Source organism: Mustela nivalis (assembly GCF_964662115.1).
Source record: "Mustela nivalis genome assembly, chromosome: 2".
Classification (NCBI taxonomy): domain Eukaryota; kingdom Metazoa; phylum Chordata; class Mammalia; order Carnivora; family Mustelidae; genus Mustela; species Mustela nivalis.
In genome coordinates, this window is record NC_139021.1 from 44,225,152 (window position 1) to 44,251,744 (window position 26,593).

Sequence of the window (26,593 nt, forward strand, 5' to 3'; positions counted from 1 at the left end):
GAAGGTAGTTTCGGAAGTTTCTAGAAAGGAAGTAAAACTTTAGCTAAATGAGGATGCATTACGAGCTGCTTCTCCACATGGGCCACAGCAGTTGCAAAAGATGAAGCAGCATGTGTCTGACATCACTGAGGTACTTTTCCTGACTCAGCCAAATCAAGGTGGATTAAGAGGAATGACATGAAGCAGCAGGAACCTGATCAGTAAGGACCCAAAGTGTCCTGGTCAGTTATTGTGCAGGCAAGTGGTAGAAGGTCATCCATTGAAATAAGAAACTCAAAAGGAAGAGCAGGTCTTGTGGGGAAGATACTTTTAATTATAGATACCTCCACATAGTTGAACACTGATTCCAGGCATACGGACAAGCATCTTACTTTATTACAGCTGACCCTTGAAAAATGAGGGGATCTGATCCCTACACAGTCAAAAATCCCTATATAACTTTTGACTGCCCCCCAAACTGCTGACTGGAAGCCTTACCAATGAAGAGTTGTTGGTTAACACACTTTGTATATGTATTACGCAGTATATACTGATAATAAAATAAGCTACAGAAAAGAGGTTATTAAGCACATCTTAAGGTAGAGAAAACTCATTTACAGTACTGTAGTATATTGAAAAAAATCTGAGTGTAAGTGGACTCACAGTTCAAACCACTGTTGTTCAAGGATCAGTTGTATTTTATTTAATCTTCACAAGTTTATGTCAAGTTGTTCTTTTATCTTCATTTTGCGATTTAAACGCAAACCCTGAGATTGAGAGGTTAATGACTTGACCACTCCCACCCTAAATATTTTGCACTGGAGCCCAAGCTGCTATCGAGCAAGCCATGCTAAGTTTAAGGCGCCTACAGGAACTGCACCCGCATGTGTCCACAGGCTGGACAAAGGAAGGACGGGCTTGGGGGTCATCAGAACAAGGGAAATATGGTGGGATCAAAGTTATGGGTGTGGATGAGATGGTCTAACCAACCCTAAAAAAGAAGGAAAGAGGACCCGGGTAACAGTAAACTCAGAAAGACGAAAGGTAGGTAAGAAACCAGCAAGAGAGTCTGAGGAGCCTTTTGACAGCCTTTCCAGGGATCTATTTGAGAAGTCCCTAGTCCAAGGGTCTAGCACTTGGTAAAGGACCTCTGGGTCAGAAAGGGCATTCTGTCAAGGGTGGGCCTTTCTACCTAATTACTCCATCTCCAGAAGGATACCCGCATGGGGACTGGGGAGGTAACAATTAGCAAATTCTCCTCAAAGCAAATGAAGAACTCTTCTTCCTCCAGTGTCGCCTAAAGAGCTGCGGATGTGAGCGTCCCACATGCTGTTCGCTTGAATCAGAGGTTACTGCAGAAACGACCAATGGGCAAGGATCCAAGCAGCCTGGCGGACTGGGACTGGGTCCGAGGATCGCGCGGCGGGAGAGCGCGCGCCCTGACACGCAGGCAAGCGCGCGCCCGCCAGGAAAGGTCGGGAGCGCGCCTGGTCCCAGCCCCTCACCGCACTCTCTACTTCTTCGCTGACACCTCTTTCCCTTTCCCGTACCTGCGTCCCCTCGGATCCTTCTCTCCTCCCAGCAACTCCTCTCAGCAGCCCCAGCGCGAGACCGCCCCCGCGGCCGCCACCGGCCCCCTCCTCACCATCCCCGCCGCTGGCCCGACTGTGCGTCGGAGGGGCGGGGCCAGAATGCCGCTCACGCTAGGCCCCGCCTCCGCGCCGAGGCCCCCACCCCCTCTGGCTGAAAAGGGGCGGGCCCGGCCGGTGCTGGGTCCAGAGTTTTCTCACTCTCGGTCGGACCCGTCCCTCCGCCTCTGAGTCCTCGCCCTTACCCCGGGCCCTCTCCTGCCCCCCGAGCGGACGCAGGGAGTCGAGGCAGGGCGTACCGGGCGCCATGAAGGGCCGCTGCCTGATAGGCGCCGCGGCGGAGGGGCTGGCTGGCTGAGGGCCCGCGCCGGCCGAGGCATGTGGAGTCCTGGCGGGAGCCTGCTCCAGGCACTCCCCCGGCTCCTGCAGCACGCCGCCCTCCAGGGCCGAACCGAGCCGCCGGCCCGCTGGGCCCTGCCGCGGGCAGCGGGCGGGGACGACGCGGCCGATCGCCTCCCCCGCGGAGGCGGGGCGAGCGCGGCGGCGGCGGCGGCTGCTGCCTCGGGCGCCCTGCTCGGCGCCTATCTGGAGCGCCACGGTCCGCCAGCGGCCTCGGAGCTGCCGGCGCCGGGCGGGGCCTTGGCGGGCTGCCCCGGGAGCGGCGGCGGCGGCAGCGTGGTGGTCGGCGTGGCGGAGGTGAGAAACTGGCGCTGCTGCTGCCTCGGCAGCACCTGTTGGTGCCGGAGCCTCGTGCTGGTGTGTGTGCTGGCCGCGCTGTGCTTCGCTTCCCTGGCCCTGGTCCGCCGCTACCTACAGCACCTCCTGCTCTGGGTGGAGAGCCTCGACTCGCTGCTGGGAGTCCTGCTCTTCGTCGTGGGCTTCATCGTGGTTTCGTTCCCCTGCGGTTGGGGCTACATCGTGCTCAACGTGGCCGCCGGCTACCTGTACGGCTTCGTGCTGGGCATGGGACTGATGGTGGTGGGCGTCCTCATCGGCACCTTCATCGCCCATGTGGTCTGCAAGCGGCTGCTCACTGCCTGGGTGGCCGCCAGGATCCAGAGCAGCGAGAAACTGAGCGCCGTTATTCGCGTCGTGGAGGGAGGAAGCGGCCTGAAAGTGGTGGCGCTGGCCAGACTGACCCCCATACCTTTTGGGCTTCAGAATGCAGTGTTCTCGGTGAGTGGTGTCCCGCTGTCCCCCATCCCTTTCCAAGACTGTTTCCAGCGGTCGTGTGACGGCCCTGGGAGGGCGCTCCATCAGATAAATGCCAGCAGAGAAGTGACATTGACAACAGGAGTTAGAATCACTTTGTGTCGCACGCTGAGAAATCTCATACAAATAAAACAAATCTTAAGTCGGGGCCTCAGACGTGGTAGAGAAAGAACTACTCTTTTTTGGCATATGAGTGTGACTAAAAATGAAGAGCCCTTTTAACTTCGAGGGGAGATGGATGAAAATGTCCGTTTTAAACATTTGTCATCTTATTTCTGTAGCAGCTTTGGCAACAGTCAGGGAGTGAAGGCTTCACATTCCTAGCTCTCTCGCCTGCAAAAATGCATCCAAGGTTTTAACTCAAGTTTTTAACGACGTGGGGCTGAAGGAAGTGTTTGGGTAAACAGTGGAAGGGGTAGCTTGCGACTCCATATTATAGTCTCCTAAAACTTTAATAGGCCTGTTCTTCACAAAGTAATTTGCTTTAATACAGTGCAAAGGGGGGAAATCCTCCTGTTTATTTTTCTTTGGAGGAACTGCAATTTGAAATCATTAGGTAGGGAATAAAACAAAATAGGACAGATAATCTTTTGCTTAGTAAGCATATATTTTTCTTTATACACACCTTCTATACTCTTTTTTGCCTTGTATTATTTATTTATTTAATTTTCTCTAGCTCGTTGCAACTGATTGAGGAGTAGAAATACTGCTAGTGGAAGAGACCATCTGCCTGGAAGAAGGGAATGAGGTCTTTACAAACTTCTTGTCTTGGACCACATCATTAACCCTATGTGTCCTTGCTTTCCTCTTTTCTAAGGCAAAGGCATTGAACTAGATGACTGAGTTCCCCAGAGTCAATGATTGTAAACTACAAAGGGTTCGTACAGCGATTTTCAGGAACTCAGCCCTTCAGCTTGACTTAAATAAAACTGTGATATGGAAGTAAAGAGATGCAGCGCTCAAAACCATAGGTATAGGTATATAGGTATGTACATCTATATATGTATGTACATATACATATATAGGTGTATAAACATTTCATAATAGGTATGTTATGTTAGTGATTCTGATACATTGTATTGTTTTCAAAATATTGTTAGTCTTTAGAAACTTTCTCTTTTTGTTTTGTATTAAGAATAATTCCAACCACTGATTCCTAAAAGGTAAAGATTGGTATTTTTAGGAGTGTGGTATCCTTTTAAAGACCAAATATCTCCTTATTCATTAGTTTGAATAATTTTTATCACCACGAATTGCTTTCAAACCAATATATAACTTTAACAAGCTGTAACCACCAGGATAAACAATTTGAATAAACTAGCAGTTTATCTAAAAAAAAAATAATAATAATTCTACCAACTTAACCATTTTTGTGATGAAATTAAGAATTTTTAATTTTTCTCTTTCTTTTAAGTGCCTTTTGCAAGTCTCATGTTGATATTAATCAACAGCAGCAACGACTAGAATGAGGCTTATGGAGGCATGGAAATAGGTAACTGTCTTTTTAGGTAGAGAGAAGTTTTGGTGTTTATGGTGGTTTGGTAGTTTTTTGCCTTAAATTTTTCCGTTTCACAACAACTTATAGTATTAAGTATAAACATGAACTTTGATCCAGCCTTGGGTAAAATAGATCAAGTTTTCTAAGACTTTGGAAGAGAGTTGGGACTAAGGAACCTGAATATTTGCTTTGTTCTCCAGTATAGCTTGTATCCTTGTGCCTTTTCTTGTTCACTTACTGTGTGCTTACTACCCTAAGCTCTTTCCAAATATTATTTCTAATCTTTAAACCAGCTCTGCAGAATGTATTTATGCATATAGTGTAGACTTGTTTAACAGCTTGGAGCATAGGACTAGTGCTCTACTCTCTGCATCGAATCTATTGACCTTGGTCAGGTTGCTTGTCCTCTCTGGTCAGCTCCTTATTTGCAAAATGGGAAGAGAAATGGTACCTACTTCATAGGATCATTGAGACAATTTCATAAGATAAATACCTGCAGTAGAGCCTGGCTTAGCAAATATGTGTTCTTTTTGGTCACCATTACCGTTGTTATTACCCAGGGTCACCTGGGTACTAAATAAATGATAAAGTAGAAGTCTGCACTATGGCTTGAGGATAGGGTCTCAACCCATGGCTCTATTTCTTCATTGTATATTTAAAGAAAAAAAATTTTTTAAATAAACATATAATGTATTTTTATCCCCAGGGGTACAGGTCTGTGAATCGCCAGGTTTTCACACAGTTCGCAGCACTCACTATGGTCCACTGTATATTTAATAGCTGCTGTAGTCCTGGGTATATAGTAAGGACTCATTATATATGTTTAATTAAAAATAAGACAGTTTTGGAGAGCCTGGGTGGCTCATTCAGTTAAGTGTTCAGTTTTTGGGTTTTGGCTCAGGTCCTGATCTCAGGATCCTGGCCCCGAGCTCCATGTCCTGTTCCGTACTCAGCAGGGAATCTGCTTGATTCTTGCTCCCTCACCCTCTTCCCCTCCTCTCTCTCTAAAATCAGTGAATAAAATCATGAAAAATAAGTGAGACAGTTTTTAAAAAATGTTTTTAACATATTAAATATGTGAATTAGAAGTTTTACTTTGTGCTTGGAAATAACTTAAGGTAATTATATAGTTGAAACCGCACTTGACAAGAGGCAACTCAAGTTGGTGCTGTGGGGTCAAGAGTAAAGAAGGAAAAAAAAAAAAAGGAAAATGGTCTCATTATTAGTTAATTTTACTGAGGAAGAAACAGAGGCTTAGCCTTCCAGGGACTTGTTCGGGGTCACTTACCTAGCAAATGGAAGCTGCGGTTTGACAGCAGGATGGGTGATAATATGTGTCACACTAATACTCGTATTCATAGCTGTAAGTAGAGTGGCTTGTAGAGCCAGTGAACAGAGTCTGTTACATTTTATTTTTTTCTTCTTAACAATCTGCTTATTAGCTCTTTCAACCAAAACAGTTTACTAAATTCACCCAGGGTATGTAGGTGAAAAGAAAGTTTAGTTTCGTCTGATTTTTGTTTTAGTCTGACTTTCTCTTTTCTGCTCTAAAACTTCATTCTACCTCCACCCTTTCTATCCCCATACCCCTCTGACTGCCTACAGCTGCTCACTTTCCAGGCATATTTATGTTTTCTTCTTTTCTTCCCATCTTTTAAAAGATCTCCCCGCAACCCCACTTCTATTCCATTAAGGAAATCATTTTCGGGGGGTGCCTGGGTGGCTCAGTGGGTTAATCCTCTGCCTTCAGCTCAGGTCATGATCTCAGGGTCCTGGGATGGAGCCCCGCATCAGGCTCTCTGCTTGGCAGGGGGCCTGCTTCCTCCTCTCTGCCTACTCTCTGCCTACTTGTGATCTCTGTCTGTCAAATGAATGAATGAAATATTTAAAAAAAAAAAAAAGAAAAAAAAAAAGAAAATCATTTTCGTAATGCCCTTGATTAAAGAAGTTTATCTGAGTTACCTTAAAGAGGAAGTGAGGTGTAGTGATCATGAGAGGCATAGGCTTTAGAAATAGTCCTTGATTAGTCCATGCTGAGTTATGAGAGTTAAATAAGCTGGTGTAGGGGCACCTGGGTGGCTCAGTGGGTTAAAGCCTCTGCTTTAGGCTGGGTCATGGGGATCGAGCCCCGCATCTGGCTCTCTGCTCAGCAGGGAGCCTGCTTCCCTTCCTCTCTCTGCCTGCCTCTCTGCCTACTTGTGATATCTCTCTCTCTGTCAAATAAATAAATAAAATCTTAAAAAAACCTGGTGTAGTGAAGACTTCAAGTATTGCCTGGCACATAGTCAATTCTGCCATTGTTAGCAGTCATTATCATTATTAGTGGTGCATGTAGTGGTATTTACATTTTAGAGACAGGAGATGACTGTAAAGGTTAAAATATAGAAGGAAAGGGGCTCTCCTTTGCTTTGTGTCTTTTATTAACCATATTTCTTTGCTTTTTCCATGTGCTCTAAATGGGATAGGCAAATGGACACTACCCAATTTTGAAACTGTTGAAATAAGAAAAAAGTCCATACATCTCATAGTATCAATTATTAGATCATAAGAAATATAATTTCCCAAGTACATATTTAAATTTTTTCCTTTAAAAAAAATGCACCTGTTTTTTTGGGCTGGGAAGTAGTTAAAGCTCGCTGTTTTTAATGTAATCTTGTACCTGTAGCTGCCTGTGAAGACATCTGCCGATGAAGACAGATTTACAGACTTACAGTTTGTGCGTTTTTCTCAGTATTGTTCTTATCTGGACACTCGTCTAGGATGAGCATTTCTTACAGCTCCAGTCAGGACAGGTTAAGTTATGCTGTAGTAGAAACCCCTAAATCTCAGTGAGCTGGGAAGTAGAGGTTTGCTTACCTGTTGACACAGATTCAGGTTCAGCGTGGTTTGGGGAAGGGGCAGGGAACCTTTGCGTTAGATCCCTTTTACCCTGGGATCCAGGCTGACAGACCCACCATCTTTTACTTGGTTATTGGGATGTGGTGAATTTTAAAGCTTTCATCTGGAAATCATCTCACTTTTTACTGGCCTGAACGAGTTATCCGGCCAGTGGTAACTTAAAAAGAGTCACGCAGATAGATGCCTGGAAGGAGCTAGAACTGGGCTGTCTGGTAGCAGGCTTCATGACACTGTCATTTGATTACCTCCTTTCTCTCTGATCCCCCACAAGGAATCATCCACACCCTATGGATCCTGACTCCCGAACACGTCTGTTTGACCCCCTACCATCACTCTGGTTCAGGTGTCTCAGCCAGCCTCCCACCTGGTCTCCTTGCCTCTGAGCCAAGGAGTTCCATTTTTTTCTCTCTCCAGAAAGTTCTTTCTGATATGTAAATCTGATCTTGTTATTCCCCTGCAGGAAACTCTCAAATGGGTTTTCTTTTTCCCTCAGGATAAATTGCAAACCCTCACAGCATAGATACTTCTATACCCTGCCTCTTGCCATTCCTCAATTACTAAATGCTCTTTGATGTGTTCACTTTAATCCTCAGCATTCTAGGAAGCAGACACGATATTTCTGATTCAAACAGCAAATCTTGTCTGTAGCTTTGAAAATTCAGGTTTCCCTTTTTCCTTTCCTTTTTCAGAAACCCCATGGGCTGCAAAACTTAGGCTATGTCTTGCCTGGTACTATAGGAAAAGTTTGCATTAGGACTTCAGCAGTGACTCTAATAAAAGAGCCATTAAGCCTAAAGCTGCTAAGCTCTCCTGTATAGCTTACTTACCTTTGTATTTAACAAAATTATCTTTTTGAAAACAAAAGCAGTAAGTACATGGGTACTGTGAGTAGAATGTACACAAAATAGAAATGAGTAAATTTGAAAGTGCAAGGCCTGTCCCTATCACCCTGGCTCTCTTTTCAGTGGAACCATTTTAAAGAATTATGTGTTAGCAAACTATTAATTACTTTAGCTATTTTTATGAGCCCACAATAGGTTAAAAAAAGCAACTGAAAGATTTTCTGTTGGTTTGGGGAGGGGCAGGGAGCTGTGAAACTGATATACTAACTAAATGACAGCAAAATGTGATTAAAGACGAACTTGGAGCTTATTTAAGGAATGAATTTTCCTCAGGTTTGCACTGAGTAATCAAGAGAAAGAAAAGTTTTAGTAGTTTAGTTCACAAACTGAAATTGATTTTACAATTAAAGTTTTTGACAGGCTGGTGATCATAAGACCACAAGTATGGTAAAGCCTTAGCCTCATGGACTTGTTGGGGGCCTGTAGTTCTGTCTCCACTCCTGTGTGACTTTGATGAAGTCATTTAATGATCTGCCCCCTCAGTCATCTTATTTGTAAGGGGAGAGACAAGGTCTCATAGTTTGCTTTTCAGAAGGCAAATGTTCTGAGCAACAATTTAACATCCCCCCCTTTTTTTTTTAACAGTTTGGTGATTGTATGTTTTATAAAAATGTTTTCTCATCCTAAACTCTTATTCTGTATTATAGCTCTAGACATCGAGTCAGACATAGTTGATGGGTCATGGTGCTTATCACTGTGACAGCATACCTGACGGTCCTTCCTTCTCACTCTTAAGTGTACTGATCCACTGCCACTGGTACGGTTTGGAGAGAATAGCAAGACAGAGATCAGTGTGTGTTTGGAAGGACCTTGGAGTCTTATCTCTGAAGGAGCAGATGTGATGGCCAAGTTAACAAATGTGATGCCACCTCAGCCCACACCCTTAGGCCTCACAGTGCCACTGAGTCCAACTGGCCATGACTTCTTCAAAACTTTACCCTTCTTTATGCACCTTCAGTTATCTCATTAGTTTCTGTGTTTTTCATGCCTCATCTGTGGGCTTACGATTCACAGATCAGTATTTTTAGCCTACTGTATCTTAATAATACATACAGTATGTCTTATTGTCCTTTATCCAGATTTTTAAAAAATTCTTTAAGAGCAAATCGGTTTTATTAAAACTTATTTCAACAGTATTTGTTTAGCAGTGCTCATTGTAAAAATGGAAAAATACAGTTAAGCACAAAGAAAAAACTATCATTAACATTTTAATGTTTATTTTTGTAGTCTTTACATTAATGAATTCTTGTGTTTTCCTTATATAACATTGTGAGTAAATGTTATAAATGATTCTTGTCACGTTTTACTGGCTGTAATGGGCATTTTGGTCATTACAAATGGTATAGAATGACATAAAACGGACACAGTCAACTATGGTTTTTCTGGTTTTTTTATCTTTTTCCCTGCTGACAGCTGGGTCTATGTATAGAAGGCATTTGATAAATTCTTGGGGGGGGTGAGTAAAAGTAATTAGCCTATAGTTTTTCAACTCTACAAATAAAATCTTTTTAATTTATGTTCCAGAAAGTATATTCAGTGAAGTGTATGTGTGTGTGTGTGTTTTCTGGGGAAAAGGGTTAGTGTGTGTGTGTGTATTAATCAGATTCTCAGATGGATCAGTGACTCCCTAAATATTAACCATCAAAAGCAGTTCCTAATTTAGGTACACTGAACTAATGAAAAGGTCTGTATATAAGAAAATGGCCTCTACTTTGTAGGTAGACTTACTGACCTAACCATCTTTATCTGTAGAAGCCTATACATCGCAGGCATCCTCGGCTGTTGGAGTGGGTCTCTTCTCTCCGAGCCTCTGCCTTGTCTGCTCTCCCCAGTAGCAAGACTTTTCCTAGTACTTTCACAGTCGCCCCTTAGCCAGAGGGTCTCAACCTTGACATTAGGTTGGCCTTAGAGGTTACTGGAAATGCTTTTAGTCTTCATTCAGTATTCACTTAATAAGTAACTGGTAGTTACCGAATTTGTGCCCACTGGTGTTCTAAATGCTAGAGTTATAACCATGAACAAGGCAAAGTTCGTCCCAGATTCTTTAAGGAGCTTACAGTCTAGTGGAAATAACATTCTAGGTATAGTATGGCATAAATTTTGCTGGTAATTTTCATTTCTAAGATTTTTTCCTTCTGGGGGGTGGGTGAAGGTGTTCTCAATATCTGAACAACTGATTACAAGTGGACTTGGCATCCTCACCTGTTTATAAACTGACAATTATTATAAGTCTCAACATTCATAAACAATTTTGTTGTTTATATCGTCAACATCCAATGAGTATGTATTTAGAATGTAATATATAGTAAGCATCATGCTAAAGACAATAAAGAACAAGAGAGGTCCTTTTCTTCACAGAATTTTTAGTCTGGGAAAGAGGTGAAGGGCAAACAGGTGGTGAAATCTTTAGTTACTCTCTAGTGTGAAGGGGATGGGGACGGCCTAGTGTCCTCTCAGACAACCTGAAAGCTGTTCTTAATGCAGACCTGGGAGCTCAGGGAAGCTTTGCTAGAGATGTCCATGACTGAGTAGTCAAAGAAAGTTTAGGACTTTTGCCCAAGGAAGAGGAGTGGGAGGAAGGATATGAGTTTCCTTGCCAGAAGGAACATTGTGCAAAGGCCCAGAAGGAAAAGAGAGCAAGGAGTGTTCTAAGAACAAGAGAATTTTGGTGTGCCTGGAACGTAATGTGACATGAAGCATGAGGAAATCAGAGTTGGGGTCACGAAGCGCATTGCCTGTGGAAGTGAACCTGAACCGTATTCTGATGGCAGAAGTAAGAGTTAAGCAGGATTAGATCTAGATTTTTAAAAGATTTCTCCAGGATTTAGCATAGGTGGTGAGTGCAGGTAGGTCTCCTGTCCGTGTCCAGACTAGAGAGGAGAGACTGACTGGGAACAGAATAGACAGTAGGTAGATTTCTTAGGTATTAGAAAGTGGCATTGAAAGACAGGGCAGATGAGTAGACGTGGGAATGAGGGAAGAATGAGCTGTGTGACTGACTTCTGAGGTGTCTTAACTAGGGAACTGAGATTGGGGACATGGGGAGAGGTATTTTGGGGAGGGAAGGAGAAGGAAGGGCAAATGGGCAGTTAATGTCTTTTCTTATACTGGTTTTGAAATTTTTGTATTTCTGGAAGTGACAACTATAGTTGACCCTCAGAACAATGCAGGGGTTGGGTACTGACCCCCCACCATACCCCTGCTCAGTCAGAAATCTACTCCCCAAAAAACTTTAGCCTAGTGTTGACCAGAAGCCTTACTGATAGCATAAGCAGTCAATACACAAATATTTTGTATGTTATTGTATACAAATAACATTACCTACTGTTTTCTTACAATAAACTAAGCTAGAGAAAAGACAATGCCATTAAGAAAATCATAAGAGAAATACATGTGCAGAGTGTACTGTCCATGTGTAAGTGGAATTGCATAGTTCAAACCCGTGGTGTTCAAGGGTCAGCTCTAGTTGCCATTTGCAACTGTTTCTGAAATATCAATAGTATTTTGAGGATATGTATATACGCAGTTTATCAATAAGTAGTAATTAGATGAAAAGATTGAACTGTACTCATTTTCATTTCCTTTTGCCATTCCTTTCTTAAAAATTATTTTGGGGATTCATGATTTTTTTTCTATATAATATTATTAAATATATTTTTAATTGGAATTTACCTTAATTGCAACTTTGTCAATAAAACAGCATTGTTTTTGTATAAGCCAAGAAAATTTAGGAAAGTATAATTTGCTGAAACTAATATTAGATTCATAAAACTGTGGATAAAATCCGAGTTCTTTGTGTGTGTGTGTGTGTGTTTTGTTTTTTTTGTTTGTTTGTTTTTTGTTTTTTTTAATCTGAGTTCTTTTAAACACAGATAGATCCTCTTTATATTCTTCATTAGGTCTATGTCAAGGTATTCTGTGTAAAAATTACATAGTTTCTTAGTGGATTAAATTAAATCCAGAAAATCCAGTAAAGCCATTGTATAAGCAGCTGGAAACTCAGAAAGTGGAGGGGTTGCCTGGTGAGCTGAATTTTGTGCTGTGCAGTAGAGGACAACAGGCCTCGGGTTTCGGGAGCATCTGAGTGATCCGTCTGAAGATAGAAGTTCTCTTACTGTCTGCCCCAAAGATCAGTCAGCTCTAGGTCTTCTGAGTTAAGCATTTTTCCTTTTCTTTTTCTCTTCGTCTTCTTCGTCGTCGTCTTCTTCTTCGTCTTCTTTTGTCGCCCCCCCCCCCCAGCCCCTTGAATGGGCTCTTTGTTTTCAGGATTTATTTGGTATAAGGTCATGTCCTACATTAACCCATACAAGCCCAGAGAAATGAATTCCATCTCCAAGGAAAGCACAGTACGTCTAGGACTGAGAATGTATATGCCTCTATGGTGCTTCTAGAGTATTAACAGCATGGGAGGATGGCAGTCAAGGTAACACCATCCCTGAAACTCTTTCTCGAGTTCTATGATCACAGAGACTGAGCAACAAGACAGCAATGACATCGTAGGCTGAGATTTCTAGGAGTTCTTTGGAGTAGGAAAACAATCTTGAGCCAAGATCCCAGGACGTTGTAGGCAGAAACTCCAATGATAATATTCTATGCTCACATTTAATGTCTTTGCAGCAAGAAGGACAAGCAGCCAGATTTTTAAGAAGTTGATGGGTGAGAACTTATTGGGAAGAGAAGCTTGGATAGGTCTTTTGGGAATAAGTATTCTAAATTTATTACGTTTTTCAAAGAATGGAGCCAGGTACAGTTTCTGAATAGGACCTTAGCATGCAGGAAGTGGTGTATTGGAATAATTTGGAACTGTTTATCTTAATAAAGTTAGTACTAGCTGAAAAATGTATGTGTATGTGATTGTGTTGCTGTACTGGTTAAATTACTGGACACTCCAGTGTAAGTGTTTAAAACAGTTAGCCAAAATTAGTTTTTTACTTTCTTTTGATACACAGCTTTTCAGAAAGGGTATATGTATAAACAGTAACACTTGCTTTTTCCCTAGGATGAGGTTCTGTCATCAAAGGTTTGGTGATATTTGATTTCTCCTTTGGACAAAGGTCTTGTTAAAGAGTTGAGTTGTAGAGTTATTTCACATTTATGAGATCAGTTCTTAATATCGCCATTTGGATATTCCTGATTTCCATGTGAATGTCAATTTTATGTTTTACTTGGAGAAATTTCATTGCATTTAAAGACTATGGACTGAAGCTTTGCATTCTGACATTTTGGAAATGAAATATTTACTTTAAAGATTAACAGCCTCCAAAACCTGTAATGTTTTATTATTAACTGCAGTAATTTTTATAATTCATTTTTTGTCATATGTACTCATTTTATACTTTTGACATATTTATTCTAAAGAGTGGCCCCTTCTATAACTACCCCAAACTGACAGAGGAGCCTTTCTTCCTCTCATTGACCTCATTTCTTGACTAGACTCTCTAGTGCTTTTCTACTAGGTACAGACTTGTTTCCCTTTTCATCCCAGGCCCCTAACAAGTATCACCCTAAGGCCTTGTCCTGTATAGGATTCCCTTGCGTGTGCTCTAAACAATCCAGACCCCATTGCCAACCTCACGGGTACATCCTGTGCCCTATTGTCCCCATTCAGTCCCTTCTTAGAACACCTTAGCTTCCTCATCCCACCTGTCTCTGCTTGCCAAACCCATATTTGGCTTTCAGAGTCCATTTCAAATGCCTCTTTTTCCACATGGTTGCCCTTTGGCCCCTATTCCTGCAGCTAATATTAATCCCTGATTACTCTTTAACACTCTACACGTAGTCCTTCTCAAGAATCCCTTACTGCCTGTTTTTGAGGTAGTTGATGTGTCTTTGTCAGTGTGTAAACCCTTTGAGGTAGGAGTTGTATCTTACCTTCCGTCTCTTGCAGGCACCAACCAGAACATCTTGCATGGGCAGTCTGGAGCCAACAGTTGCTGAGTTAAATTGTTAACCAGTCGCAGTAGTATTCTTTCCAAACCAGCAGTGCTGTATCTCGAGTTAATCATCTGTGAGTGGAGATGAATGTAGCTTTACTGAAAATAGGGCTTACATGATTAGATTAGAGTGTAGTTAGAATAACTGTAGGCTACTCTTAAAATACCAGATCTTAACATCAGCCCCCCAAAAAAGTTTAATAAAGTGTCCAGTAATTTTCTTGCATACTAGTAAACCTAGATGGGGATATATAGAAAAGTTATTTTCCAAAATTAATAGCACTAGCAACAACAAAACCACAAATGCTTAACGGTACATGAATAAGAAATGTATTATATAAATAAAACCATCAAACTTAGTAAGAGATGTAAAGATTTTGAGTAATTACAGATACATTCTGGATAAGAATATTGAATATTGTGGGGATTTCAGTTCTATCCAGATTAATTTATAAATTTACCATAGTCCCAATATAAAATGTACTGATTTTTTCTTTTGAGTGACAGAATGATCCTAAAACTTATCTCTAAAAACAAATAGGTATGAATAGTTATGGCAGTTTTATAAGAAGAGTAATGAAAGGATTTGCAGGATAGGGAATTCTTTGTCAGATATTAACTGATAGTCTTTGCAACAATTTGGTTTCAATACAAGATTTAAGATGTCAGTGGAGATTATTAGAGCCCCAGATAGACTCTTTATATATAATTACTTTATTTGTAACAAGTAAACATCGCAAATCATAGGAGAAGTTATTGATTATTCAGTAAGTATTGCTAGGGAAATTGGCTCTTGGAGAAGGGGAGGAATAGGCTATATCCTTACCTTTAATTCCAGAAGGGATAAGTGGTAAATGTTAAAAAGGAAAATAGAATCAGAAAAGAAATACACGTTAAAAAAAAAAGAAAAGGATCTGGGACACCTGGGTGGCTCAGTCGATCAAGTGGCTCCCTTCAGCTCCAGTTGTGATCCCAGGTCTTAGGTTTGAGTCCCACATCAGGGTTCCTTGCTCAGCAGGGAGCCCTTTTTCCTCTGCCTCTGCCTCCACTCTGCCTGTTTGTGCTCTCTCTCTTTGTGACAAATAAATAAAATCTTAAAAAAAAAAAAAAAAAAAAACCTAACAAGACCTAAAGCTAAAGAAAAAAAAAAAGGAAAAAAATCAGAGGAAAAGATTGATAATATTTGATTATATAAAAATTTTGAAATGTGTATGTCAAAACATAAAATATAAGGGACATTAGTGGAAAATATTTGGAAAATATTTTAGTGGAATATATTTATATTATAATATATTTTATTATATTATATATTATATTATTATTATTATAGTAAATAGTGGGAAATATTTGCCAAGTATAATAGACAAAGGTTGCCCTTACTATTTATAGAACTCTTACGAATAAATTAAAAAATTTTAACATTCCAATAAAAATGGACAAACATGAACAAGGAAAGCCATAAAGAAATGCAAATAAGAAAATGTATATTTAAAAGTAATATAAAAAATTAAAATGTGTAAGATAAACAATAATGAAATACCAATTTTGCTGATTGAAATTTAATACTTAGAGTTGGTAAGAGTATGACGAAACACACATTCATGGATTATGTATTGATAGATACATAAATCAGTGTGAACTTTTTGGAAAAACAGGCTTTACTATTGGATCCAATAATTCTATTCCTAGTGATCTGTCCTAAAATAATGGAGATACATATTGTATTAGTCATTTCTTCCTGTGTTATCACTCCAAAACTTGAGTGACTTTAAAAAATAAAATAAATAAAATAAAAGCAAGCATTTATTAGCTCCCAGTTTCTGTGGGTTGGGAATTCTGTGCAGCATAGCCAGGTGCTTCTGACTTAGGTTTTCTCAAAATCCTGCAATCAAGTGGTGGCCAGGACTATAGATAAGATGTGGATGAGGGATTATCTGCCTCCAGGTTTACTCACATGGCGGCAGGTCTTGGCTAGCTGTAGGCTAAGACATTAGTTCCTTGCCCCACGGCATTCTCCATCAAGCTACTTTAGGATATGGCTTGTCTGCTGTAGGGAGAGATGGAGTTCTACTCTTTTTGTAACCTGATACTGAAGGTAACATCTCCTCACTTCTGCTAGAGGCTGTTTGCTATTAAGTAAGCACCATTGATGGGTGAGAACTTATTCTTCCCCATTCTAGGGGAAAAGATCACATAAGGATATGAATAACAGAGGAGGAGTTTTGTTGGAATATTTTAGACACCCCTACACAGGTTAATATACAAAGGTTTTCATCAGTTTTTTAAAAATTTATAATAAAAATATAAATAAATAATCACAGATAGACAAACAATAAGCAATTTAAATATTCTATAGCGGAAGAATGGTTATATTGAGCTAGATCCACACAGTGGTAATATAATTGCATAATAATGATAATGTCTATCCTTTCTGAGTGTCAGTCATGTGCTATTCATTTGCTACACATTGTACAAATGTTTCTGATCTTGACAACAACAGTGTAAGGTTGGTTATTACCCTCATTTTACAGATGAAAAAACTGATGCTCGGATGCATAGTAGTTCACTGAATTCTCAGAACTCACATGCCATCGTGGGGTTATTTGGCTTCAACGCCCGGTAACCACACTGCCACTGAAGTATGCTTATGAAGATTTATTAAATAACATAAGGAAGACTTACAAAACTGTTTTTACAAAATGATCTGTGTGTACACATTTTATTTACATTGAAGAAAAAAGATAGTCACAAATATTGTCTTTCAGTGGTAGAATCAGAATATTAAATTTTTTCTTTACACTCGAATTTCATTCTAAATCTACATTGTGCATGTATTCCCTTTATAATCATTTAAGAAAATTGGAATGCTTTGTAAATGTTTTAGCTCCCTTGGAAAAACTACTAACAAGACTTGTACACACAGTTTTATGTAAAATTGAAATTTTACTTGATAATGAATCAGTTCCTTTAATCTACTCTTCTAGATTACTGATCTCTCCTTACCCAACTATCTGATGGCATCTTCGGTTGGACTGCTTCCTACCCAGCTTCTGAATTCTTACTTGGGTACCACCCTGCGGACAATGGAAGATGTCATTGCAGAACAGAGTGTTAGTGGATATTTTGTTTTTTGTTTACAGGTGAGTTTAAGGCCAAGGGTTGTCTTTTTTTTTTAATTTCCTTTTTCTATGGCATTACTGATTTAAAACAGATTTCACTGAAAATAATTTAGGAAGATTTTTCCTTGTTCTTTTGATTATACTTCGTATTTTGACATTTACATTTTAATTGTGTAGATATATAGAAGTTTATAGAACTGAACTGGTACTTCCTGAAAATTCTCTTTAAAAAGGGAATGACAAAAATAAGGTTCTTTTTGCAGTGATTTTCAGTCATCACTCTATTTTGGGTTTTTGTGAAGTATTGTTAATACTATGCTTCTGAATATAATTTTAGTGAGATTTGATAGAGTTGGGTTTTTGTCTTATCTTCAGGTTATTAAACTCTCCAATTGGTATTTTTTAAGAGTATTATGCTGGCAATGTAAATTTTTTCCAGTACAATTTTATGTAGAACAAAATAATTTTTAGAAAGTATTGCTTTATAAAAACCATCTGAAGTATTCCATTACAAATTTACAAATTTGATTATTACAAATAAGATTACAAATTAATCTCATTACAAATAAGATTAGCGTAATGAATTGTTATTGCCATGCGAATTGTAATATAGTTTAGGGTACATATGATTACATATAAAAAAATGTTGATAAGAGAGAAAAATCCAGCTGTGTAGACATATTTATTCAGCTCCTTTAAGTTGTAACAGGAAGAGTTAAAAAAACTCATTTATTTGGTTGTGCTACATGTCCTTCCTGAGATTTACCAATATATAAAATCACCATAATTTTTGATGGCTTAGTAAGATGCTGATAATAACTTACTGTGATCTTTATATGCCATATATTTAAGCTCCTTTAATCCCTACCAAAGGGCTAGAAGGTATGTATTTTTATTATCTCCAGCCTATTGTGTATACATCTCTTCCCAACTTCGTGTTCAGTGACATCAGCAGTGGTAACTTGAAATTGATCGTGGCAAGGGTATTTATACCATGGAAAATGGCAGATGCTCCAAATCAAGATTCCTACCTCTGATCTCTGCGAGCTAGTTTATCAGCACACTAGTGGAGGGTGATTTGTGTAAAGTCATAGCTACAAGGGGTAGAACCATGATATAAACAACCAGAGTTGGCTCTGTGAACTATGCTCAAAACTAGGACCATAGTTTACTGAGCAGATAACACTGAGATAGCCGACATCTTATTGATCCCTTAACTTGTTAGTTTTAATTTATGTTATTAAATATATGATACCGTATTAGAAATTTAGTGTATCATTCTCCACTTTTAAGGTACTATATTGTATTAAAAATATTATGATAAATAAAGCCAGAGTTGATTTTCTCTGTGCTTATGTAGTACAAGTTCAGTAAACAGAGTGAGCCCAGGAGTATTTATATTGAACTGTAAATAAAGCTATCAATTAAATGGCTTGCTTTATGAAAAATTTTGTAATATTTTTGATATTCAGGGAATTTTTTTTTTTACTTTTTTTCTACAAAGTTATATACACACACACACAGACATATTCTAAAGAACCCTAGGTTTAGGGTTTTTATTATAGTTGGTTTATTTTTATTGATGTAGTATGTTTATCACATATTAAACTTTTTATACATTATGGTTAATGTATGTTTTTATACATTATGTGATAATGTATGTTTTTAATTACCTTGCGGTACTATAAGATTCTAACATACCCTGCATTCTCAGATTTTTTTAAGTATAAATTTAAGTATATTTTATGTTTTTCTAGTTTCCTGAAAATGAATAATTCATTTGAAATATATTTCTCCCCCCTTATATTATGCTTGAGTCATTAGAATTTGTCATTATTAGTAGGTTTCCTAATATTTTCACTATTTGATACTTTATATTTCTGAGCATCTTAGTAAATCATTGAACTATAATTGGTAGAGTTATAATAGAACAAAATAGTTCATGTATTTGTCAGTTGTGCTTCTAAAAATGTAGGATCTTCTTTTTAATCCAGTGATTTCATACCCCTTTGTTTGAGCTGACAAATTTAAGTTTAGCATACAAGACAGGAGAAAAGGGCAAATAGTTCTTAACCCAGACATTTATGAAAACAAGAATAACCATCACAACAAAAAAAGTAAAGACATATTTATGCCTCAGTTTTATTTACTGATGTTACTTTATAGCTTAGTATATTTCAGAAAGGATTTAATTCAGCTTGCAGAAGATTTACAGGAGAATAAAACAAGAGGAAAAAGAAGTCATCCTGAAGGGGGAAGTCCATAGGAAAAAAGGATGAAGCTTAAGTGAAAGTAGAGTAAGTGTGTTCACGAGGCTTCTCATATTTGCTAGAAATAAGCCATGAATCTGCGTCTGAACTTTATAGCCACCTAAATAGAACCCAGTGTCTATACAATTAAAACAATACAAAATAGATGTTCAGAGGAAGGCACAACTATTTCTTGTACAAAAATCCAACTTGGATTCTGTGGATTCGCAATTCAGTTACTCTTTTCCATGCCCTGTATTTTTCTGTGTACCCAGCAACCAAAACCCTGGATGAGTCCAAGTTTTGATATGCTTTGCACCTGTTGTTTTCAGGAAGTCATACAGCCAGATTGGTAATATTTAATTCATCGTTGCAAACCTTCTGCTGGTTTCTCAACATTGCCCCGTAGCCCAACTGTTTCCTTTGTCTTCCTACTCCCCCGTTGCCTCAATGACTATTGCAAACCTATCTCAGCTCCTCACAATTTTGATTCCTAACCCCATGTTCCTCTTCAGTGTCAACAGATTATCTCTTTTGCTTAACAGAAAAATCAGAAGCCTTCAAATGGGAACCCCTCAATTTCCATCTAAGAAATCGACTAAACACTCTGTGTTCAGCTCACACTCTCAGCTTGTTCTCCAGTGGATAGTGGAAGAGATGCCTTTTGTCTTTGATTCTTTTTTTTAATAGGGAAACTTTCTAAAACAGGTTTTTGGTTTTTTTTTTGTTGTTGTTGTTTGTTTTGTTTTTTGTTTTTACATTTACACCAAGGTGGTGTGCTGGAAAAAGACTTTGTACAAATTGCCAGGCCCTGGGTCTAGAAGGGCCTCTGGGGAAAGTCCCATGTAGAGATGTAGCTAGTTCACCCTCACTGGGAACCTGAGAAGTTTTTCTGCCAGATCTAAGCCTACTTTCTATGACTGTCCTCACCAACTTTGTTGAAATCAGATGCACCTTCCAGTTCTCATCTAGCTCAATTTCTTAGCAACTTAAGATTCTGCTAACCATGCCTTTTTAAAACATTTTTTTCCCTTACCATTTTGATTTTTTTTTTTTTTTTCTGCTTGCCTGGTTCATTTATCAGTATCTCTTCCTCTTTTCACCCCAGAATTGATGTTCCTCATGATTCTAGCCTAAGCTTTCTGGTCTTACTCTGAAAACTTTTCTCCTTAGCAAATCCTATTCCTGAGTTGGCTGCTGTTAGGTTTATTTGTGTAAGGACTCCCTGATACACATCTTGAGCCCAGCCTTCTTTCCATAGCTTTGGACCTATTCCCTGCATTGCTTTGGATCTCTGTTCGGCACCTCAAATTCAACATGTCTGAGGCAGAGTTTAGCATCTCATCCAAGTTAGTTCTAAGGTACTTTCCATGACTTCACATGGTGTCATCAAAACACTGATAAGTATCAGACTGAGAGTTTTCAGTGAGTAGATCTTGTTTGGTTGTTTTTTAAAGAGAGCTCACATAGTTAGAGAACCAACACAAGATTTGAAGGCCCACCTTTAAAATACCTAATTTGTTCAGAATTTTATGGCATAATGAATACCCATTTACTAGTGCCTCCCTTTCACAAGTTCCAAATTCCCCTCTCTAATCCACCCCCGGCACGACATGTCTGCCTCTGCCCTTCCCCCACTACCCTCAATGCTTATATTTAGAATATTTTTCCCACAAAAATGCTAAAATTATGCATAGGCTTAATTGAAACAGTATTATATCTTAGGGTCACTGTGGATAGATCAGCCTTTGAAACTTACTGGGACATTAAAGGTCACCTGTTCTAACCTTGTTGCGCTGAGACTATTTGCTCCAAACTCTGAAGAACTGATTTACAAATGAAGTTAGAAGATGTGTACCACCTGGACATTTTAATGAACTGTATATAGAATGTTAAAGCATCTTAACACATAAAGAGGGGCCACAGCTTCCTATTGGAGAGTAGCAGAAGCCCCACATAGCAATGTGAAATCACATGACTAGTTGAGTGGCTAAACCAAGACTAGCACCTGACTTTCATGTCCGTGCTTTTTCTAGCATCTCTTTGATGGGCATTTTTTTTCTCAATCACCATGTTTTCCTTTGTTTTGTTTTTCCCTAAGCACAAACAATTTCATGTTCATGGTCTCTTAATTTATTTTGAAGTTTATTGGCATTTCATTTTTTAAGTGGTTCTTGATATTTTACATTTTAGCTGCACCAGATAGTTCATTTGCAAATGGTAGTGCTTCTTTCTAAGTGGACTTAGGAATACCTATGGACATTTATGGTCATGCAAAGATATAGTACATTAATTAAATTAAGATTTAGTTGTCAGACCTCTGTTGTAGACTTTTTTTTTTTTTTTTTTAAATCCTTGAAGGAAGCTTTTTGGTACAGAGACAAGTTTGACTTGTATCAAGTAAACATCATGTTTATGGACTAAAAGGGATGTATGCTTGCCTTGTGTTAACCTGATATCCTGTGTTGATGACTTATAGATTTTAGCCCTCTACTCTCAGTAGACGAAGCCAAGGAAAGAATGGATGGCAACTGTGTATAATCTATTTAAAATTCTTACCTGACCATATCTGAGAAACATCCTATTTGAGATATTTCTAAGCTAAATATTTACCGGGTTTATTTCTCCTTTTTTCCCCCATGTAAAATATTGTTAACTGTAATGTTTTATTTTTATTCACAGATTATTATAAGTATAGGCCTCATGTTTTATGTAGTTCATCGAGCTCAAGTGGAATTGAATGCAGCTATTGTAGCTTGTGAAATGGAACTGAAAACCTCTCTGGTTAAAGGCAATCAACCAAATACCAGTGGCTCTTCATTCTACAACAAGAGGACCCTAACGTTTTCTGGAGGTGGAATCAATATTGTATGACTGATGAAATGTATGATTGTCAAGAGCTAGTGTGCTGTCCAAGGTCTAGTGGTCACCTTACCAGTGGGCAGAGACAAGTTCTAATTGTATACGGCACAAACAAAACTGACTAGTTTTTAAATTGCACAATTTTTTTAAAGGAAGAATTGTTTTCTGGATATGTAAGTGTACATGTAAATGCAAATTTGGACTGCACCTCTTTATCATTTACTATGCCCTCTGTGGCCTATAGGTCTGCACTTTAGTGTTTTTTAATTGTTTTCTTTCTGGGTACTTATGAACAGAGAAATAACCCAAATATTTTTCTGCTTAGTGTCTTTATTTATAAAGTCCATGAAAAGTTGTAAGCATCTTCCCTACTTATAATGATGAGTAAGAGTATGTAATTTTAAATGTATGATATTATTTAGATGTTCTTTATCCTTTTCAGAAAAGATAGTGTTTCTTTGTTTTTTAAGTAGGACCACTTTGCTTCCCTTTTCCTTATGAGTTAAAATATAGACATTAACTTTCAGTTGAATGTATTTTTGCAAGCATCATTGCAGGGCCATTTACACCTGTTCACACAAGCTTAAATCCTACATTGTGGGACTGAAGTGCTCTTAAGATAACCTTTTTATTTTCACTGTGGAATATGCAAAGTAAAAGGGAAATTATTGGGCAGTGGCTCAAATTAGAACCCATGCTCTAATTCCATTACATTGGCTTTACTCTCCTCAGATCTTTCATCAAAGGGCTGTCCCATTGCAGTCTTACTAAAAAGTTTTAGTAAAATAAACTTCTTTTTCCTTTTATATTCATCATTAGGCTTTGAGATAAAAGATCTAATCCTTTAAAATGATGGATTTACCATCATTGAAGATGTCACTCAGGTGGCCTTGTTTGATCAAATCGCCTTTTAAAAAAACTAAGCTTTAAAATCATGTTTATCAGTCCACTGAGTTACATATATATTTGTCCCCATAGTCTTCAGCTTTAAAACTAGAAATACACTGTTAATGCCCAAATTTGTATTATTTGCCCTACTATAAAGTGGGTTTATTTTGTTTGTTTTTTGGTACTTGTTTTTCTCTGATAAGACTCAGGAATTCTGAAATGTGAAATTAAGTCTCAATTCTTTCTCTTGTAGCATGAATTGAGTATATTTATTAATAGCACTTAGGAGTATATCATACAATAATTTGGCATATGATTCATATGACATGTATTATGCATCTATCACCTTATGATTTTTAAAATGGTTTAGTTGTGAACTTGATGACTAATGTTTTTTTTACAACCCAGATTATAGATACAAATGCAAATTTTCTGGTTGGTATCTCTTTTTTGGCTATGAAGATTCCACCTTATCAGAGAACTCCCATTTGCCCTTTCATGAGGGTAAAACCTTTGCCCTGATTCACTAAAGTGCAAAAGAATTCTTTGGGAGCAGATTATTCTAGTCCTATGTTAAAGACACATTGCATTTGATTTTAATGCATAAGTTTTTTCCCTTATTGGAGTTAGAATCGATTTCCTTACCTTTATCATGTCTGTTTTCTCACCTTTGGATAATAGAAAAGTTCATTTACATGTCTATACCAAGACTTCAGTGCAAATGATCCAAGAAGCAGCTGGGTCTGCAGTACTTAATTGGCCTCCAAATCCTTCTTTCTTTCCTTGGTAGGAAAAAAAATACAGTACTAGAATATACTTATTCTTTTTTTATCCTAATTACTTGTTTTTATTTTTAAAATAATTTTAATTTAATAATCCCAATGAACAATATGCTTGATTTATTCTTTTCTATCTAACTTGACAATATTTTTCTTGTGTTTCTTGTTTTTGATAAGTTTTTGTTAAAGGAATCATTTAAGATCACTACTTTCAGACTTGTGTTACACTTCATGTCTATTGAAGTGCATTTATTTACTTAGCATTTTGTAACTTGAATAATTTCACCAAATGAATACCTTTTAGTAGTTTGTAATGAGTTCTTCCAATTGTTGCATTTTACTTCATACTTAAAATAAATATGTAAAGGTAGAAGAGAAATAATTTTTCTGTATTCTGCCAATCATAATTTTATATAATAAAATCATCCATTTTTACTTAAAATAGTATGGGTTTGCTATTTCTAAAATACTAATCTAAAGCTGCAATTTTCCTTTGCTTCATTATTTCCCAGCCTCCCAAGTAAACAACAATCCATTATATTCATGCTGTTTGATAGCTGAATTTGGTTACTGGATTTTGGATGTGTTCTCTATAAACTGTATGAAGCATTGCCATGCCTTATTCACTCCATCTTTAAGCTTGCATCCCAGATTTATGGCAGCAGCAAATTTAACAAGATCCTTGTATGTTGCCCAAATAATGCCTCCAGTTTTAGAGTGTATATTTTTAAAATAAAATGTTTTGATTTTTCAAATAGCAGTATAAAGTTGCTTTATGAACATTTTAAAAATCATACAACATACCTAATTTCTCAATATGATGAAAGATTCTGTTTTTAATTCTTTGGGCCTTTCTTTTAGTTTTCCGTACTTTTTTGGTTTATTGTTAATGATTTGTTTACTCTTTGCCAAATTTTATCATGTAAATTATTTTTAAACAGCACATCGTTTTAAAAATGTGTACATAATAATTTACTAAGTGCTTTCACGTCCATTTTCATTTGATCATCTGATTTGTGAAATAACTTGAAATCTGTACTCGTTGGTTTATGAAAATAATAGAACCAAATCTCTGTCATTAGAACACGTGTTTTTACTTTGTGTTCAAAAGGGACTGGGTAGATTTGTTCCGAGCCTGCCATAGTCTTGTTTTATGTACTTTATAACCAACTGCAAACCTGTCTAAGATGACTTTCCTTTGGTAGGGTCAAATGTATGACTCTAAGACATTTCCCTCCTTGAGAAGTTCAGTTCAGTAGTTACTCTTACTTACCTTGCTGTAACTGAGCTCAATGGTCTCACCACCAGCATGTCCCAGCATTTCTGTGTGTGTTAATGTGCAATGCTGATTTGGACTGTTCTTGGGGAAGGTGCTATGGTTTACTTACGTCCGTATTTGTGGGACTAGCTTTAGAACGCTTGAGAAAGGGGATAGGTATGTGTTAGGATGATACAGGTCAGTCCTTAAATGCATGGTAAATGCACGCTATTCAAATCCAAGTGGTGTTTGCAGAGAAAAAGAGGTTCAGGAGGACCTCAGGGACAGTGAGACCGACCTGGGTTAATGACTTTGGTGATAAATTTTGTTTCAGAACAATGGTCAAAATAACAGGATTTGGTGTTTAGGTTGGACATTGCTGATTTCTGTTGTAATCAGCTATTTAGGATATATTTTTTTAAAGGTCATCTCTTTAAGTTTAAAAGCCTTTAAAGAAGGGAGAGGAATCACCCGTTCCACAGGATATTTGAAACTCAGGAGTTCTGGTAACTGTGCATATTGAACATTAACTGTTAATTTATTTCACAACTAAATTATAACTTGGTACTTTGGAATTGCTAAGTGATTGCTGCAAACTATTTTCTATGGTAGCTGAAGATTTAAAATAGATAATTCAAAGGGTGAATCAGTAAAATCTCTTGATAATTGACATCCCAGATCACTTGTGTGCCTGAGAAAATAAAAGGTGATATTTTATTTTCCTTCTTTCTTCTCTTTCTTTCCCTCTATAATTTGATGGATATAGAGGCGTGTGACATGGGAGGGAGCATAGGAGGAAGGGAAGACGCGCTTCTAAGATGGAATGGGGGTGATCGTGGTTACGGTTATAGCAGAGGCCCTCTGGACAGATGATTCTGATGTCCAACATTGCCACTTCCCCTTCCATTTTTTTTCCCCTCCTTATACCGCTCCATCATGAAATGCCACCTATCTGTCAAAAAATCTTGTCATTTGCCCCAGGCTGCAGTAATGTTTACAATGCCTTCATAATAATGAAAGTCTTTCACCAATGTGATTTCCTGTTGATCTCTACCCTTGTTCCATGACTGTTGCTTTGAGGACATACTCTGCTGTCATACACTTTCATCTCAGCACCTAAAATAATGCTTGTCCTTGTTTACTTGTAGCAGTTACCATACTGTCAACGTACATCTTTTTTGGTCAGAATTGCTTGCTGGAACATAACATAGACCAAAAGGGGGATACCCCATGTTGACAGACTGCTCTAAGTGGAGAGGTGTAGTGGAGTGCCCATTGGATAAGTGTGCCTGGCAGCACATGTGCTCATTACCCAAGATGGCACAGTACTCTCTGCCATGCTCACCGTCCCTGGTTGAGGGGCCTGTCAGCACCCATTGTGAATACACAGTAGTAGTATCCTGTATTATGAGATCAATATTGAACAT

The 26,593-nt window shown here is 38.4% G+C and overlaps 1 protein-coding gene across 1 annotated transcript; it reads left to right on the forward strand.

The window, feature by feature from the left end:
- The first annotated feature begins 1,801 nt into the window (after nucleotides 1-1,801).
- TMEM64 (transmembrane protein 64) lies at nucleotides 1,802-25,888 on the forward strand. The gene is made up of 3 exons (XM_082719411.1): nucleotides 1,802-2,744; nucleotides 16,996-17,151; nucleotides 22,062-25,888. Exons 1-3 carry the CDS (start codon nucleotides 1,947-1,949, stop codon nucleotides 22,251-22,253), a joined length of 1,146 nt encoding a protein of 381 aa, XP_082575537.1. The 5' UTR covers nucleotides 1,802-1,946; the 3' UTR covers nucleotides 22,254-25,888.
- Nucleotides 25,889-26,593: the final 705 nt, after the last annotated feature.

Excerpts from the sequence above, each read along its gene's own strand:
- TMEM64 (XM_082719411.1), top strand. The coding sequence starts at position 1,947 with ATGTGGAGTCCTGGCGGGAGCCTGCTCCAGGCACTCCCCCGGCTCCTG. Across the intron at positions 2,745-16,995 it reads TTCAGAATGCAGTGTTCTCG|ATTACTGATCTCTCCTTACC; the intron begins GTGAGTGGTGTC and ends CTACTCTTCTAG. Across the intron at positions 17,152-22,061 it reads ATTTTGTTTTTTGTTTACAG|ATTATTATAAGTATAGGCCT; the intron begins GTGAGTTTAAGG and ends TTTTATTCACAG.